General features: G+C 38.5%; 1 protein-coding gene across 4 annotated transcripts in view; it reads right to left on the bottom strand.

The window, feature by feature from the left end:
* Positions 1-5,367: 5,367 nt before the first annotated feature.
* Positions 5,368-19,784, bottom strand: part of sh3gl2a (SH3 domain containing GRB2 like 2a, endophilin A1) — a 38,724-nt gene continuing 24,307 nt past the window's right edge. The window contains exons 3-12 of one of the 4 annotated variants that reach the window (XR_012769613.1): positions 17,383-17,451; positions 16,641-16,713; positions 14,403-14,546; positions 14,023-14,156; positions 13,766-13,924; positions 12,133-12,236; positions 11,858-11,973; positions 11,231-11,245; positions 7,977-10,708; positions 7,789-7,873 (exon numbers count right to left, since the gene is read on the bottom strand). Coding sequence is in view for 3 of the 4 variants with exons in the window: in XM_075463072.1 (XP_075319187.1) it covers positions 7,677-7,873; positions 11,070-11,081; positions 11,858-11,973; positions 12,133-12,236; positions 13,766-13,924; positions 14,023-14,156; positions 14,403-14,546; positions 16,641-16,713; positions 17,383-17,451 (1,008 nt within the window). In the remaining variant the exon portion in view is untranslated. The other 3 variants (XM_075463072.1, XM_075463073.1, XM_075463074.1) reach the window with 3 other exon arrangements.

The following is a 19,784-nucleotide window of genomic DNA, read 5'->3' as shown; positions in this document are numbered from 1 at the left end:
TTGTGAGCCCTCTCAATTTTAACTTTTCTTTTCTTCTGTCTCTGTCCTCACTGGCCTGTGTGTGGTGTTTACTCATCTATTTATTCTTAAGATGACAGATGAGAAGAAATAAGTCAAAGGAGAAGTAATACTGACAGTACCTGACTGTAAAAATACTTAATTAAAAGTGAAAGTCTTTATCAGAAATGTTATATGCAAAATATAGCATCATGATCAGATAAATATGCACAAAATAACAAAAGATGAATTATTAAAATTAAAAAATGATGCTGGTATATTCTGCAAAATGATTATTACTGACGGCTTTATGTCCTTTGTGGCATTTTACTGTGTTACTGTGTTAGTGCTACATAAATATTATATTAGTATGCAATGCAGCGGAGTGAGATGGAAGAACATTTATCTTGCAGTTGCAGTGGAGAAGTAAAGTAATACTGTACAAATATCTCATGTACTTGAGTAAATACATTTCATAAATTTATTTGGAAACACTTATGGAAAGCCAGAAAGAAGAGTGTGTGTTTGCATTTGTGTTGTAGAAAGACAAATTGTTATTACAAGACACCATTATTATTGCTGCATGCTTGTCTAAATACTTATCTTTCCTTTTTAACCCTCTATGGTACCGTGTTGCCTTGAGGCAACATGGACTTTTTGACCTTGTAAGAAAAAAAGGAAGCATTTTTGGGGGTGGTCTATACCACCTTAAGAATCTCCTAACCCTTGAGAAACCAATGAAAGTGCAGATTGGTGATCACATGCTCTACAGGAAGAGATTTTGGATCCTCTTACAGCCCATGCGGCCACGTTTCACATCACCACATTTCCTCCCTCTGAAAGTGTGTTTTTCACCATTTTTCGTCATTTAAATCCCCTCCAAAAAATCTGAACTTCATTCACTGGTGTGTAGAGAAGTATTTTCAATAATTTTAGGAAAACTATAAACATACATTATTTAGTAAATAACAAAAAAGTGTATGTTGCCCTGAGGCAACACTGTACCGTTACGGAATAATTTTTGACTCTGGTGGCCATGATGGTTCAAGTAAAAAGTGCATGAAATATGTAAGAAAGAATGAAAGATGAAAGATGATTTAAATTAATTATATTAAATAACCCATGTATATATTAATTCAAAATGCATTTGTGTAATATTTGATTCACTTAAAATAAATGTTTTAATACAGGGAATGAACCCGAATGTCTTTTATGGGAAGGCAAAGACATACAAGGCACGGGTTGCTATGCCACCAGATGACAGTGAGGATGAGAATGGTGAGATAAATAGTGATGCTGAGGAAGAGGTGGTGGTGGAATCCCTGCAGGGAGAGAGTGAGGATGAGGTGAGGATGAGGAGACTTCAGGAGTAGACAGTCCTCAGGAAGGCCAGCATGGGGATGGAGGTAGCATAGTAGATTGGTTCAGAGTAGGATAAATATATATATATATATATGTGTACTAATCAGTTTTTAATGTGTAGAACATTGTACATGATACAATTAAAAGTTTTGTAATGTTAAACATGGCTTAACCAATTAGTTTCTGCCAGTTTTGATCAACACATATCTTACTGTTCCGTAATGGTAGAATGTTGCCTGAGGGCAACGGCTCATATTTGTAAATGATTTCTAAGGAAGAATTAAATTAATTTTATGTCAGGCACCACAAAAATATCTTTGTTTAAGTGTTTTGTTGAATTGGAAAGTGTTTTTAGGAGATTTGATGTATCTTATATGTTATTAGATGAAATATTGTTTTTTGTTCCACGATGGTACAGTGTTGCCTTGAGGCAACAAATTTATAAAACTTTAATAAAATTATTATTTTTTAAAAACTTTGTTGATTTTGTTATAAGAGTCCATTTTAAGCTAGAAAAACCATACAAACATTTTTTTTGCAATTGGGATCATAATGCGTACCATAGAGGGTTAAAGAATTCAAACATTCGCTTTACCCTCTTTACATTGTTTGACAACATATGCTTGATGCATAGATAGAAAATGCATGTTGGTACAGTTTACACTTTACTTCATCAAACAATGCATACCTATTCAGAGTGCATGTTTTACTTCAGCACATTAATGTGTCTAATTGTACAAACTGTCATTTCTTTCACACATGAGGGCTTCTTGTTAAAATAAGCTGCTTTTAATTCTAAAATGTAACTCTGGAGAACCAGAGCTTTTATATTGTTCATGATTTATCTGCAATTGGGCTCAAGATTTTGAGCTTTGTTACTTCGATTAAGTGTTTTATGAAGAATACTTTCACTTTTTACTTTTGATCTATGTTGTTATTGTTATCTTTCAAAGTTGTTCAAATTTGAGTTAAAACTTTAAAGAAGAAAGTACAAAAAAGTATAATATGGCACTTTTTGTCGCTTTTACAGAGACAACATGAAAGCTTAGCTAGATAGATAGATGTATAGATAGATGTTGATATGCAACAGTAGGCAGTATAACCAGTCTTAACAGTTTGTGGGTGGAACCAGAGTTTGATGCTTATTGTTCCCTCTGCCTTGGTGAGTATGTGGAACATGCCTGTGACTGGTGTGGGTGCTTTGTGGTCTGCTGCGGTTTGGGGTTTTACCAGTACAGAGATGCAGCCTGGCATTCATGCATTCAGAGCTGCGCATGATTCATCTGTCAGATATGACAGAGTGGCTGCCTCCACTGCTGATTTAAGCCTGCCACGGCTGGCCAGCCGGGTTTCTGACTTGGTGCGCAGCATTGCTTCCCTTTACACCCAAAGTAAATGTATTATTGAATTCTACTCATGCAGACGGACCAGTCCAACTAGATTTTAAAATGAAAGCCTTTTTCAAACGTCTGCTCAAAATGCCTGCCCCCGATTGAAAACAGCAGGCTCAGCTACTTTTATTTATTTTTTCTTTTTCAAAACTGCTTTGCAAAGTGATCATGGTTCATCAGGAGCTTCAGCACAATGTGATCATCAGTGAGTAGGGGGTCTGCAGCACAGCGGGGCATGGGGAGACATGATGGCTGTAGAGGATTTTTGAAAGATAGTGCTGCAGCATCCAAGCAGGCCACCCACTGGGAAAGAGGATCTTAGGAATGCTTTTTACTCTATTGCTTTTCTTTTCTCTCCCCTTTTCTTCGCCGTCATCCTCCTCAGACCCACAGTGTTTGTATGTGTGTCAGAAAGTGTGATTACATACATTACCTGGACACAGTGAGTGTGCGTGTGACAGTAGTCAAGTGTGACCACCGGTGTTGTGGCTCTGATTCAGTGGCTGCTTTTTTTTTTAAATGCACCTTCCTGACAGACTATTCAGAGAAACAGTGCTAAACGTGTTTTTCTTTTTTCACAGAGAAAGATGGTCGGATTAAAATGTCAGTTCAGACAAACAATTATATGGTAACAATTTTGATAATGCTTTCATGGTTTGCAGATCATGCAGAGCAGCCAGAGTCTGATAAACTGCCCCAGAGGATTTTCACTTGACGCTGAAAATGATACATTTCTGTTGATGTGGAGAGAAAGACAGAAGGAGGGTTTCCATACCTTTGCAGCTAACTCCAAATCTCTGCTCAAGGCTACATTAGTTGCAATTTGCATCACACACACAAGATTCTCTGACTGAAATGATGACATGATGATTGCATTGTGGGTAAAGTCACATTTATTGTGCAGTGTGGCCTCTCTTAACCTTTGGTGTTCATCCTAAATTCTTGTTGTTTGTTAAAAAAACCCCCAAATAAAATTAAGTTTGAAATAAAACAAATCAGGTTTGAAATGTTCCTAAAAAGCTGTTCTGATCTTTAACACTGGAGAGCTCCCTGCTAAGCAGCTGAAGTTAATCAAAACTAGATGGTAAACTACATGAGTGCAACAGAGTGGGGGAGAGTTTAAGAAATCCAGTTGCTCTCAAGTTTTCACAAACACTTCTAAAAGGAGACGCCCTGTTTTCACGGTATCCACCTGTACACATATCACATTGCCAGGTACTGTAAACTAATTGTTTGCATACATGTTTGTAGACTCATTTCACATAACTGTCCATGTTTGCTGTGATCAAGGCCTGTGACTCGGGAGGTGACATGGTCTAATGCTAATCTAAAGATGTGGCTTCTATTGGACCATTGCTACACCTCGTGCGTGCGTTTGTGTGTTGATGTGTCTTTGAAGACACAGTAGGGGTTGAACCCGTTGCACAAAGGGAGGGTGCAGCCAGATAGTGATGAGAGATAATGGGTGGGGACCAAAATGCTTCACTGATGTTAACTGTCATACAGTTGTAACTTCTTCTTATCAGATTGTAAACTCCCTCCCAGCAGTTTTGCTTCAATTTCAATTTTACAATAAGTTCTTAATGTTACATAGAACTTATCACTGAATTATAAAAATGAAGACTTTGTTTCAGGATTGAAGATAAGAATTGTAAGTTCTTGTGATGTAAATCCTTTTTTTTTTTCACCCAACCCTTAAACAACACACGCCATCCACTTTGTGTTTAACTTCAGGTTGTGTCTTTTCTTTTTTAATGCAAAGACATACTATCACTGCATGTTTGTCATCGGCTTAATTTCCGACACAGTGATGGTGGAAGTATTCTTAATATCTTAATCTTAAATCAAAAGTCATAAGTCATAAGACAATAACGTAAGAGAAAGTACAAATATATGATTAACAATATGTGCTTAAAGTATTGAGACAGCAAAATGGACCATCAGGTTTAAATTCCTTTTACAATATCAGTATTATTAGTGATTGAGTGGCTCTTTGATGTTTGTGAGCGCGGCTATTTTACCCACTGATGGATAGTTTGTTGGGTTTGTTGCATCTGTGTTCTGCATGTGAAAGAACCAATTTTTTTTTTCAACAAAGTAATAATAATGATAAAATCAGTGCTTTGCAACACTCGCAAATGTTATAAAAAATGGAAATACTTGTCGTATTTCTACTTAAGGGAAGCTAAAGCAAATTTACTTACTGTGCTGATACATAGTGTTCACAACAGCTCCTCTGTTATTCTTTGTTTGTGCAGATTGTAAAACGTTGCATTGTACTTCCCATCTCACACAAGCATACATCGTGTTTAACATCCTTTCAAGCCATGACGATGTTTAAAGCAGGATTTCTGATTTCACTGATGATACAACAGGATTATTGAGACGCCCCATGATGCGTAAGAATGGGATTTCCCAAACTGAACTTTCTTGTTTTTTTTTAACAACATGAAAGAATCCACCGTAGAAATTAATAATGCACTGATCCCTACTGTGTCTTCCCAGTGCATTGAAAACGAGTTGGTTTGAAATTGTTTCACATCAAGCAAAGGTTTGATGCAACTGTGAGAACCTGTAAGGCTCCAGAGGTGCATGTGAAAGTAAAGCCATCAGGATATAATAGTTTGTTGGAATTTATTTGAATAAATTACACTGACTACACTTTTTTTTTTTTTTTTTTACATCAAGCGTACATTTGTAGAATCCAGTGCAAGAATAAAACAAAACAGAAATGAAACAAAAACACAAAAACATTCCAAAGACAATCATGTGCAGCACAGAGAATCCCTCCTGTAACATCACTTCTGGGTAATATACTGCATATATACACCTATACTGTATGTGTATACTTTTGTCACGGTTACAAAAATAAGATACGTTACTGTAGATGCGCGACTATACACACAAGGTGAAAACAAAACACAAAAAGCTGTACAGTCCTCATTGAGGGCAAAGATACACACGATTTTTTAAAAAAAAAAGTGAAAGAGAGAAAGAAGGATTTGATTCGCCTTAAAAAATAAATAAATACATGACCTCTTCAAACTGTGTCACTACTCCTCTCCAGCCAACAAAGTATACTGTCTGTTAAACGTTGTGCTTCCCTTTGAAGAAAAAGTAACACTTAATATATCATCAGCTGATCGCTTATTATAGCTCTTCTGAATGTTATGAATTGGTCCTTTAATGTTTGATTTATTGTTGAACATTGCCAGAGACAGTACATCTTGAATACCTCAGCTACAGAGGTCCTCTGTAACCCTGTCCCTGTGCACAATGTGAGAAGTATATAAACCCAAATATGCACCCCTTCCCCGAAAATACACGCACATCACTACAACATGTGTGGAAACAAACAGTATTGCTGCTGTGAAAACTGCCTCGCAGAAAGTTTAATACACCAACGACACTGCAGAGAGAAAACAAAACAAAACATGGGGGATTATGTGCGCACTGAGCCGCCAAACTGACTAAAACATATAGTCACGGCGGATTCGAGTTTTAGATGCTCAATAAGACCACAATACAATCCCACACAAGGCTGCGCATTGCATGTTAGAGTAAGTGAACATCCCGTATGAGTGTTTTCTGAGGTCTGATATGTGATAGAGGGGAAAACAGACCTTTTTGTCTGTATAACAACAAAAAAAATGGGTTTTAAGTGTAAGTTGCATCATTTCAAATGATTTAGAAAAAAAAAAATAAATAAAATTGCACCGAGACAAGAACTATCTCTCAATCCACTCTGCCATTTGGGCACTTCTTTGTCCTCATCAAAGTGTTCACATCTAGCATCATCTACAACTAAACTACAGAATATAAACAGGACCAGCAGGGATGCAGCAAACAGAGTTACACCCACAGCCGCACAACAAACTGTCGCCCCCTGGGACAGTCCTTCAAGTTACTGTGTCGAAATACATCGACCGTGTTTAATGTTCCTTGTAAAGTACACGTCGGAGGACTAAAACTTATGCACCATAGTTTTATTACATCAATTAGAACAGGTTAAACTTCACAACTTGTGGTTTTGCACACCATGTCATCACTGAACTGGCTCAGATATGTAACATCACATATTTTAGAGGGGAGTTTTGCCCCCTGTCAACTGAAGTACCAAAGAACTGAAGACAAGCAAGCTTCACCCTGTTGCATCGAGCAGATTTTCTGACACCGACCTGACTTTGGTATCTAAATCTTAAACATGATTAATCATTTACACATGTTGTTGTGTAAAAACGTAAACATACTAGAGTTAACACTGGTTGTCGGCTTGACAAAGCTGTCCATAACTTTAGTCCACACTCCTCTGGACAGAACCTTTAGGGCAGGACAGAGACGCGGTTTCCTTAGCAACTGCCCGAATATGTCAAGAGACAACATCAAAAAGAGGAATATCTAAAAACAAAACTACTCAATTCAACATATTTCCATAACAAAAATGTTAGAATGCCTGAATACATGCTTGACCTACTGTCTCTAACAAACATGGATCACATGGACCAGTTTTTTCTCTTTTGTTGTACATGAGAAAAAAAGCTTCTATCTACTGTAGAGATTTCTACAAAATACAAAGAATGAGAAAGTGTGAATTTGCTGCTCTGATAAACTCATGACGGACTGACAGCTAACTTAAACCAAGACAAAAGCAGGACAGGAATGTCTAAAAGGACTACGGAAGCCTGAAGGTACCCATTGGGGTAGGGGGAAGCAATTTTATCAATGCAGATTTTTCCTCATTTGGTGTATACTCGCCCTTTATCATCATCAATCTTGCTCACATCATTTTTTAGTGTGTTGTTGCTGTTTTAACTCCTTTAAAGAGGAGTGAAGGTGGTTAGTAGGAGTGTTTGGGAAAATGTTAGAGGGAATACAGGAACTGGAGGGCCAGGATGTGTTGCAGACACAGCTGGGAGTCTTGACGTCTTAGTGGGGCAACGGCACCAGGATATCCACGTAGTTGATGGGAAAAAAGCCTGAGTTGCCGTGCAGCATCCCCTCGTACCAGTTGTCATCAATCTTATTGGTGAGGGTGATGATATCGCCTTCCTTGAAACCTAGCTCACCTTCATTCTCAGGGTCAAAATCGTACAGTGCGCGGCAGCAGGGCTGGTCCAAGGGGGCTGGAGAGTTGAGGAGATAAAGACAGAAGAGTATACTTAGAAGAGACTTGAGGAGGAGATCAGATGCTGCATATAGATTATAATAATCACATTAAAGGCTTACCTGGAGACCTTGCTGTAAGGGGGAAAGAGAAGATGGAACAGAGCAAAAGAGAGACAAAACATGACCGTTAGAGAACAGAAAGAGTTTAAAAGAGATGTCGAATATTTTGGGGACTGTACTTGTATTTTCAAATTCGAGTTAGATGAGAGGATAAGCAACAGTTTGATTCCTTTTGTGTAACATTATTCTCTATCTCTGCCAGTTGATAGGATTACACAAAAAATATCATCAAAATTCTGTGAATATTAAAAGGTAGAGGTGCAGCATTGAAGCGTTCTTTAAGTTGAAGTTGGTTTGCTGAGTGTGGAATCAGCCTATCGCTGCCCCTTGTGCCATGCAAAGGTAGTCTTTCAGCTTTAATTCAGTAGGTTTAACATTTTAATAAGCAATATTTCTTTTTTAATCTTGGATGTAAATCCTTTGCAGTCAATAACTACCTGAAGTCTGCATCTCACAAAGCATGTTTTTTTTCTTCTTAAGAAGCTTTGTTGAACCTTTACTGCAGCTCGTGCTTGTATGAGGGTTTGTGCCTTCAGTTTTGTCATCACGAAGTGAAAAGCATGATTGGCCAGGTGGAGATCTTGTGACTTAATCATTTCTTAGCATTAAGACGCTCTTAGGGTTTGTTTCACTGTATGTTTTTACTCTAGGTCATTATCCATCTGTACTGTAAAACACTATCTTATCAGGCTTACAGCATTTGGCTGAATCTGTGTAGAAAGTATAGCTCATTACAATTCAGAATTCATTCTGTTATATATATATAGCTGCAAGTAATACACAACATCTACTTCTTAAGTTCTTGGTGCCTTCAGAGCTTGTTAAAATGTTGTTCTCTTCTTATGATGCGTCTCTTATTCATCACATTTGTTCTAAAAATTGTAATGTGGACTTCCCTGAAGGAGGAGGTCACTCATTTCAGGGGACCTTGTTATGCTATGTTATGCTTTCATCATGTACATGCTTTTATCTGGCACTCATTTACATCGAGCTCATCTGTTTAAAGAAACTTGTTCCAGGACCGGGCATATTTTTTTTGCATTACAAATTGGAATTTCTGTACTTGTGCCTTAAGGTAAACCCTCTGTATTACATCTACAATACAAAAGTCGATCTAATGGCTTGATGATGCAGGTGAAAGAGGTTCTTCTTTCAAAAGAAAGGATTATTGGGATTCTCTACTTTTGTTATCTTCCAGGTCTTTTATTGCTTCTAAGATGGCCAGATTGCTTACTCTTCTTTTTTATGAATGTACCAGATCTTTGATGTTGCCACTCCTAAAGCTGCGACAATCTCTCTGATGAGTGAATTGTTTGTTTCATGCCATTGATAACTTCCCTCACTTGTACTGTCACCTCTGCATGGAACATGGAGAGTTCCAGTGAAGAGCAACAAAATGTAAGTTCAACAACCAGAATCATTTCCAGGCCTTTATACCTCATCAATTTGTCATGAAACAATGAAACAAGTCACACTTGGTCATAAAACTGCTTATTAGTCAATAGTTACTTTTGAGCCTATGAGAGAACGATTCCAAAGTGGGCAGAGAAACATTTTCATTAAACCACCTGAATTAAAGCAAAAACGACTGAAGTTGAATATTCTTGAATGCTTCTATTCAAATGAATTGTGGTAGAGTAATGAGCTAAAATTGAGAAAACCTTGTCATCATCCAATTACTTGTGCACCTGTGTGTACAAGTAGGTGTTTTCTGCACCAAACTGACATCAAGATTCAGTGGCGATGAAGACTCTTCTGCTGTCGCTGGGCAGAAAATACACAATTGCACTTGAACACGTTGCAAAGGCAACATCCAACTGCTTGCTAAGATGTACAATCTTCATCTGCTCAAGAGGACATAACTTTGCAGAGCAGAGGGGTGCAAATAAAAAACCATAAAGAAAGCAAGATTTGTATAAACTTAGCTAATTGTTAGATGTTTTTTAGTATGCAACATGGTTCTAGCGAAGGCGCGTTTTAATGCGTCTGGACACAAAAAGCTGTGTTACCATTCTAAGTAGCACATGATCGGGATTGTTATGTGAATTCATGCTTTATGAATCTTTTAAGTTTAATGCATAAAAAAATTCAAATTTAGTAAGGTGAACCAACAGTCAGAGTGCTCACCGACAGACCTGATGTCGATTCAACACATTAAATCGGGGGAAAAAAAGAAAAAGTTGACAGAAACCGGCAAAGCTGATGGTGATTTAGACATTGAATAGACAGGAGAGATGCGTTCACCCATGCGCCTGACAGCCGATCGTCAGCTTGGTGTATAAAGGCCCTTTCTGGATGACAATCACAAGACAACACTGCACTAAAAAAAAAAAAAAAACCTGGAATCTCATCTTTATGTAAAAACAACAATTCTTCCTTTTATTAGGACAGACTTTCAGCTCTGAGCGGTTGTCAGACAGCCCCACAAAAGTATTGTTGTCCAAAGGTATTGTTGCCCTTTGCTAAAAGAAGGAGCAAAGAAAAACGCTGGTGTCCTACATATAAAAGGATCCTCTCATTTAACTCTGAACAAAATGTCAAATTATTCCTTTAACAGTTAAACAAAAATGGACAAAAGAGAAAACGCAGGTTAGAGACAGGACTGGACTGCAGACGTAAAGAATGCAGACAAAGAAACACACATTTAAAAGTTCAAAGAAGGAAAAAATTGAAGAGTGATAGAGAGATTTGGCATCTCTTCCCCAGTCACTCTTGCTCACCTGGAGATCTTGCTGCAAAGAGGAAAGGAGAAAAACAGGGGTGAAACAAGAATTTTAGTAATCATAGTTTCAGATGGAGAGACTATGAAGGGATGGACATGGGCGCAGCAATGACAAGGTCGGTAATGAATAATGTGAGAAGAAAGTCAAGATGGATACCAAATGGAAAGAGAAGTGGACAGACAAAGAAACGGGAAATAAGGCAGATCAAAAGACCGACAGGAGAGCAAAACAGAAAGAGCAAATGCTCGTCCGCTGGTGAGCTTTCGATCGTAACTGTTGATCAGATCGTCTTTGTAAAACAAGTGAACGGCATTTGATTTTCTGATGTTTGTCTGGAACATTTATTTTTATAAAATCATTCTTGTCTCACCTGGAGACCTTGCTGAAAACGGGGAGGTGGAAAACAACACGAGGGAGGCAAGGAGAGATGGAGAGATGGGGGGGGTAGTTTTCAGTGTAAATGAAAGGATGTCATTGAAAAAAGCGAACTGATGAGTACACTGATGGGGTAGCAAGTTTGACCTAGCTCACCTGGAGACCTCGCACCTACGAGAACAAACAAAAAAAAAGTGCATAGTTGTATTTAATTGTTCTGGACTGTTGGATGACTGCTAATACATCTTGAAGAAAAAGCTGGAAAACAAAGAAAAATTAGCAAAAGGACTGTACTGTGAATTCTCAAGTATATTTGACAGCTTTAAACTGCAATTGGGGCTCTATATTCATAATTTACAACATTTTCAGTATGATCCCCTGTTTCTGCTGTCTGAAACAAGCTTTCTTTAATAATCAGAATTTCATCTGTGTTGCTGAGTTTTTCTAGCTGTATGTTTACTTGCTCTTTTTCTCCAGAATTTAACAAAGGCCTTAAAGGGAGGTGGTTACCCCCCCCCCCCCCTTGAATCAGTGTTGCTTTCTCTACTTGAGAATTTACAGCAAAAATCTAGTAGAGGGTTAAAACAAAGAGAAAAAAACAACTTAAATTAATAGTAACTAGTCCAGAAACTGTCCTTTACAGGGACCTGGTGTAACAACTAAGATTTTTCTGTCTCCTTTTGTCTCTTTGTTTGCCTGATGAAAGACAACAGTTTGTATACTGTAGTAGGACAAGTTACTGGACATGTTTCTGAAAAGTAAGATTAGCATTCAGGGTCTCACCTGGAGAGCGAGCACCATGCATGCCTCCATTGTGGTTCTCACTGATGGAGAAGTCCAGAGACGTACGTGGTTTTGGCATGTACTCTTTCCTCGGTTTGACAGAGGAATCCCTTATCCTGCAGAGAGGAGGACAAGGAGTCCCTCAAATCAGAAATGACAGTTTTGTTCAAAGTGTTCTTCTGAAAACTACAAACTTGACATTCTGCAGTACAGTACATATCACTGTAGGCACATCCAGCTATGAGGGCTAAAACAGAAAGCACATCAGTACTGACCGTTCGTCGACCTTACTGGAGAGCTGTGTGAGGATCTCAGCAGCCCGGGTGTGATACTCCACCTGAGCATGGACCAACGCGGCCAGTTGGCTCACCTGTTCAATCTGTTGACACCAAAAAAAGAGGAAGGGATCTACTACACATCAACATCATTGTATCAAGACTAAAAACAGGAGACTCAAAGTCATTCAAACTTCAAGGGTATCTCCTGGATGGTTATTTCACTAATTTGCTAAATGTTTAGCAAATTGCGCACCGTGGTCGTTATGCTTCGAATCAGCACACTCAGAAAACTACTTGCTTGTCATGGACAACTATTGTACTGATGGCTTTAAATCTGATGACTAATGATCATTATTAACTGAACATTCTTAAGGCCATGTATATTGGAAACACAACGTCATTGTGCTCAGCCTCTCCGTGTTTACATAGAAAGAGGCATGCACACGTAATTGAAGGTAAATTACATTTGTCCACAGCTGATGGTGGTAAAGTACTGCATGTGGCTCCAAAGAGAAGAAGCCAATTCAGCTGTATATCTTGTCAAGACTGTAGCACTGAAATACGATGCTTGAGAGGGTTTCCAGTTAAGACAGTGGGGTTGTTAACCTCAGCATGCTAATGACCAGCTGAGCCAGTCGCTGTCCCACTGGGTTGCTGGGTAAGACACATAAGATTACAGCTTCTCATTTACCACCCCTGGCCTATCAGCTATCAGCCCTGGCTTACCAGTAGCTAGATCAGTGGCTGCCATCAGAGAGGATATAGCCTCCACCTGCTTATTATTAGATGTATATTTTTCTCAAATTCTGTGCCGTACAATAAAGAAAATCTGCAAAAAAACATTTCCTCTAAATATTCGTAGTGCTCTTTCGGTAATTGGCGAGAATACACCATGTCTGAAAGAAAATAATCAGTAGGAGCCAGGCTGAATCTCTATCTGCTATCAGTTACTGCCGCTTCTACAGTTGCCATGGTTACTAGCCTGCATGAGCCTACTCTGAGGGGAGGGACTTCGGAGGCAAAGCTGAAGCACAGCAGATAGGAAGGGGGAGGGACCTATGAGATGTATATGTTCAATTCTTTTTCAATCCAAGGCCAATTTAATTTCAATGTCACCAAGTTCTGCTTAGAAATAACAACAACACATGAACAGAACTAATCCGTCTCACTTATCTCTTTTTACCCACAGGAAATGTCAGGTGTTGCATTTACAGAGACCCTGACCTCAGGCTGTGGGAGAGACTAGATGAAAACTTTAGTTCTCAGGTTTGTTCGGCAGTTAATACTTTTCTTTTTAAGCAGAAACTGTCATCTGAGGTGACATGGGGCTGAGTAACAAAAAATATAAAATATGACGATGGGACACCAACCATCCATTCAGTGTCACCAGAGTACATTTCCAATGGCATTCTTTAAAAAGTTTACTACAAATACCAGCAGCTGATATTTTATAAAGAGATTTAAACTGTTATGATCCAATTTAATCGCTATGGTTACAACTACACAAAAGGGTAACTGACAAGATGCCCTGAGTGGATGCAGTGTGGAGTGATAAAATAATTATCATAAACAGATATTTCATGAAGCCAAGTAACAAGATGTGAGACAGAGTTAGATGTAGGCTCCTTACATCACTCTCCAACAGGTTGAACATGCTCTGCTCAGCAATCTCCTTGGAGTCATCAAATTTCTCCAGTGCTTGTTTGAGCTCGTCATCTGTCACTTTGCCCTGACGTTTCTTCTTATAGTCAAAGTCCAGACGTCGACCCTCCATTTTCTTCAGGTGATGCTGCAAAAGACAACTTGATAGTAAAAATATATCCTTGCCCCATTGATTGTATACTTTTTTTCCTCCCTCTGTTGGGTAGGAAAATTCTGCACTCGTACCTGAATCTCCTTGAGATCTTTTTCATGGAGGTTCTGCAGCGGATCAATGAAGTTCTGCTTCACCTCCATGTCCAGGGCGTCCTTGACATCACTCAATTCACGCATGGCTTCTCCAGCATCAATCAGAACAAGGCCTGGAAAAACAACAGACAAACATTAAAAAGATGTACAAAAAAAGAAAAAGTGTTCTTTCAGCAACAACTGTCATCAGATGTCTAAAGCAGGTGAACTAAATAACCTGCACAGTGCAGGTATCTACTCTGGAACACAAGCTGATCCATTTTACATGACACTGTTGCTGAATACTTTGTTCTTGTAGAGCTTTAAGAGATTACTTGTGTCTGTCAGGGTTTCTGTGGTAAGCTTGTGCTTAAACTCACCAAAGTTAGAGTCCTCTCCAAGTTCCCTACCAAACCTCTGCATGGCCTCCCCCAGGATAGTTTCAGTCTGTGTGTAGCCTGGCCCTTTTTCCTGGCCCCGCATGCGGGACATGGAGTTGATCATGCTCATTTTGGCTCTGGTGGCTGGAAAGACCAAAAAAAAATTGAATCAAACACCTTGTGACTGAATCCTTGAACGTGATCAATATGTGCACCAAAGAGACAAAGGGTGAAACTCTAATCAATCTGTATGTTTATGACTTCAGTTCATTTGGATGTGATTAAATTGGAGGAATTGTATGAGCTTTGTTCAGCTCTGCTCTAAGTATCTTAGTCAAAAGAATCCAGGATAAATTGTCGATAGCGTTAAACATCCCATAAAATGAACAAAAACTAATCTAAACCACCAATCAGGCTTCGATTGACATGACAATCAAACAGTTGGGCTGTTTATTACTTTAATTGTGGCTGGTAATACTCTATTACATTAATGTTTTCATGTTAAAGTATAGCAAATGCATGCAAAATCCCATAAAATGATCTCTTTTTTCTCTGACATTAATTCAAGCTGCTCCCATTTCAGTTTCACAGACTTTTAATCACAGCTCACTGGAACTAATTTATCTAAGCAGAAGAATTCTGTGGAGCTGTGTCCGCGCGTAATATCATCACATTATGACTGCGCTCAGATTCCCGCCACGGTAACAAGGGGGTTATCATCAAGGTCTTGTCACACCCATGGACTCTTGTTTTTAGTTTCATGTTTTAGGTCACGTTTTTTGTTCTTAGTCCATGTTTAGTTTTGCCACGTTTTAGTTTCCCTTCACTTACCAGTTCATTAGTTTCACTCACTTCACCTGTGTTTTTTCCCTCAGCTGCACTCACTCTCCAATCACTCTCACTCCCTATTTAAGTTCTCAGTTCTTTGCGAGATCATTGCCAATCATACCTGACCTGCCTGAGTTAAAGCCTGTTCTTCGGCCCCCTCGTGAAGCTAAGTATTTATATATTTATTCCATGCCTAGTCTTTTTGTTTGTTTTTTCACAGCTACGTTTTTTCCGTCTCAGCCGCGTTTTATGTTGATACTTTGTTTTTGCTTGATAAACCCTGTTTTTCGTTGAAGTCCGCATCCGTGTCCTACCTTCCCTCCCTCCTGACCAAAACCTGACAGGTCTAATCTAAAATGTATATATAGTACAGCTGTGGACAGAATTATGGGCACCTCTCACATACAGTACTGTTTTGCTTTTCGAAATAAATGTTGTGAATCGATGGGCATTTTTAAAGATGTTAATGCATCATCACACCTTTCATTAAAGACATACAGCAGTAATTCTGGCATATGTAAAAGCTTGGGTAGCGTTTTACATGCAAAGACCCAGACTTTTATTTGGTCGCTTAGCCAGTTAAGTCAAGTTTCAGTTTCACAGTGTAAGATGACAAGTTTAGGGATCTATGAATCCTCCGACTCCTGGTGGAAGCACTCAACAATCACAGGCTCCTCAAGATGTTTGTTAGATTGAAGCTAACTGATGACTGAAAAGGAAATAAGATATCAAAGTCTGAAGGTATGGAATGTCATTAAGGTTGTTAGAGGCAAGTGTGGAGTGAAAGAAAGTCTACATGGAAGAGTCATTAGAATGATACTTTACGGGTGACCTCATCACAAAAGTTAAGCGCTGAAGTTCAAAGGGAGCTCTTTACCACGGAGTAGCAAGCAAAACATTGCAAGACAGTGCAAAGGACAGATGTGGCTAAATTTCAGCAAATCCTGCAAGCAAATATCCTAATGTCAAACAAACAGAATGATCCAAACCTCACCCTGGAAGTCCATTATAAATTGCTTCAAGAAACGCTGCCTCAAGCCTTGGATCAGCTTTCACAGAGCTCTGGATGTCACTCAAATATTGAGGGAACACACCAAAAAAAAAAAAATGTACATGCGCGAGACACACAGAAATAAATCTTTGGGTTTGAATGAGCAGGATGATTCAAGGAAATGATCAATTTTACGAAGATTGAAAGCTGGAAGCAAAGAGCATTTACACTGGGGTTACAAAGCAGGTATTCAGTGACATCCACACACTACTGCCTACACCAGTGAGTTTGTGTGAAAAGACATATGAAGGGACATTTGAAAAAAAAAAAAAAATGTTGTCTCTTGATTGACAGAAGAAATCCAAATCAATGAGAAAGAATAACATTAAGCGAGCCCAGTTATCAGCTGTTTATGTTACCTGGGTTTGGCTGCAGGTACTCAGTGGTCTTGGTCATGATGTCCAGCACTGCTCGAGCAGTGGTGTCCACCCTCTGTAAACCCAAGGATAAAACAGCATGTGTTAGGAGACGGATACAGACGGTGCAGGAATAAAAGGTCAGAAGGTATAAAAAAAGTTTGAAAAATTTTACTTTTGAAAAAATAAATACAATGTCAATGTGGGGATGGATCCTGCCAGTGTACACAGTAACAGAATTACAGTAAATCTCCTGAATGAAATCTAAAGAACTAGCAGGAATTTCTGCAGGACAAATGAATACATTAATGTAAATAAAATCAAAAAGTAAAAGCTGAATAAAGTCAACAGGTCATATATATTGTTTGTTTTTTCTGTTTTACATGAAGGTATCTGTAAGCTATGCTGTTGTGTTATATTGGTTTTATTCTGGAAAACAATCCCAAAAAGATAAACAAGCAATTTGACATTTCCAACTAAAATCTCTTGCAAAATTTCCCCTACAGTTTATTTTCAGTCCAAAACAACTGTGCTTGACATAGCTTTCGGGGAAATTTATGAGCAAAACACAACAGAGTAGAAGTGGTTTAATGGTAAAAGTTTTCCCCGCTTTGAACGTGTTTAATAAAGAAGAGCACTGTTGGACCTGCAGAGTTCAAAGGTTTACCCATATAGTGTAACTGTAATAACGTTTAGAACTCATTCAGGAAGGTGATAATGAGAAATAGATGGAGTTTTAACATGCCTTCTCCATTTCGGTGAAGTCCACATCGAGCTTTGTTCCTTCAGCCCCTCCAACCTTCTCGCTCACTCTCTGCAAAACGAACAAACATACGAACAAAAATAAACATTTAATCAGCTTTGACAACATCTGAAAATATAAAGTGTTCCAAAATTAACAGGTCAAAGATATTTCAGGAAGTCTCAATGCTGAAAAGAAATATTCATTTAAAAAAAAAAAAAAAAAACTCTTCCTGGACCAGCCGGTGGAATGATCTTCAGATTTCAAATGAGGTGATTTTTCACATGAAAAAGTCAGATAATTTACTAGGTGTTAAAGCTTCTGATGGATAATTTACTGGAGGCAAAAGCTTATTTGTTAGCTCCTCATGAGTCCAGTTCACAGTTTAACAGAGCTCAGATCCATCATGATGCGTCGTGTTTGATAATGATGATTGAGTCTGTGCATCCAACAAGCTGCAAGGGTTGGCTTTTAAAGCTGCAGACATGGCACAGGTCCACATGCACAGACATAAAAAACAGAAATTACTCTCGTCCCCTCACTCTGTCTGCTGAAAAATAATTCCAGACTTCCCAGCATCCAGATTCAGCATGTGATATAACCAGATGCCTTGAGGGGGCAGCAATCGGACACAACGAGGCCAGACACAGGCTTTCGGGGAATGTCACAATGCATGACTGAAAAAAAATCATGATAGCCAAAGTCAGCGGTGGAAATCTTTCCTTGAGTAAAGGACGAAGAAAGAAATCAAAGTTTTTGTGGTTCTTTGAGGTGTAAAACACAAGAGGCTCAATTCTCCTCAGTGGCATTTAAAAAAAAAAAAAAATCTATGACAACCCCGAATGAAGTGAGGGAAAGTGAAACAGTGGGGTCTATAACACTAAGGCTGGGGCAGTGGTTTATGCAGTGTAAGACTTTCTGAGGATTGCTGCTCTGTGACTCACCCACGATCCCACTTGTGAAACAGCTTAATATTCTGACAGCAGCACAAAACGCACACAGATGCACAGTAGCAGCAAGCTACATTTCCTGTCATTAATCTCCCTTAGCCATCACTACAGTACCCTCAGCTTGTTGCCATGGAAACAAATACAGGTGTAGTGTCTATGTCTCTCACGCTTTGTATGATTTCTTCTTTCAGACCCGATAGAAATGTAAGCTTTAAAACAGGGACCTCGAATTGGACAGAGAGAAACTGAGCTGGTAAAATGTAGGTGTGGATGTCAGATGTGTGGTCGTAAAAGCGCAGCGTGGTGTACGTGACTCACACATGATCCACAGCTGGAGTTCAAACAGGCCATCTAATTATACACTGAACTATTATACATCAGTTTCTGACATTTAACAGTTATCTGCTTTCAGATGTATAAATGATGAGAAGGGACAGATAAGAGTCCGTGTTTTACATGGAAATTAAGATTCTTTCAAAGCGGTTATTTCAGCCAAGCCCAACACTCCACGCACACAGAATTTAATGAGTCATCTGAGCTGACGATACTGACAAAATAGAAAAAAAGAGAAGACAGCATCAAAAAGGTGGTCAGTGTGAAGGATGGTAATATTTCACTTTCCATACTGAGACAGTCGTTTCTTATATGTTTCTTTAGGATACGACCAACTGTTATTTCTCACCAGAGAGAATTAGTCTGACCGAAGAAGATGGGACATTTCAAATTGGGATTTATTAAAAAGGGAACAGTACCTTTAAGGGTGCATTTTTTAAATCTAAGGGAAAACATTTTTCAACTTCCACTTACAGGCTGTACACTGACTAGTTCCTGTAGAACACACACTCGGTAGGGAGCAGCAAATCCATTTCTTTGGAGTTATTTTTAAGGTTTCACAATTGAAATTTGTGGAGTCTGTTAGCAGAAGTTGAAATACATGCAATGAATAACACACATATATGCTCTTTTTTGAGGGCACAATAATGCGGATACATTTAATTTGTACACAATTAAAAAATGTTTACTGTAATTTTAAGTGCTTATATAGTAAATTAAATGTGCTTTTCCAACTTTAATTGAATTCACAGATTGACTTAAATCATAATGGCAATGAATAAATAGTTTCATACAAAAATCTATAAACCAGGGACTAGATGTTTGGTCACGGATCCTTTCTAGTTTGCATGTGTAGTTCATTTTACTCCAAATAGCATTATATCATGTTCAAGCTAACCTATTAAGCTAAAGGTTGCGTTGGGAGCAAAATATGCTCAAGCTATTGGTTGAAACAGAATCCTGTAAGCATTGGCTATCATCCATTGACAATTTAGCTTTTTAAAATGTACCTACATATTCAAACAAGAACTGGGAAATACAGGAAATACAGAGATATAGCAATTTATCTTTATCTCTTTAAATTACATTTTATATTCCAATGATGCACATATGATAATGAAT

Source organism: Odontesthes bonariensis, chromosome 4 (assembly GCF_027942865.1).
Source record: "Odontesthes bonariensis isolate fOdoBon6 chromosome 4, fOdoBon6.hap1, whole genome shotgun sequence".
NCBI lineage: Eukaryota > Metazoa > Chordata > Actinopteri > Atheriniformes > Atherinopsidae > Odontesthes > Odontesthes bonariensis.
Note: the sequence above shows the minus strand (reverse complement) of the source record. Positions and strands in the feature narration are given on the sequence as shown.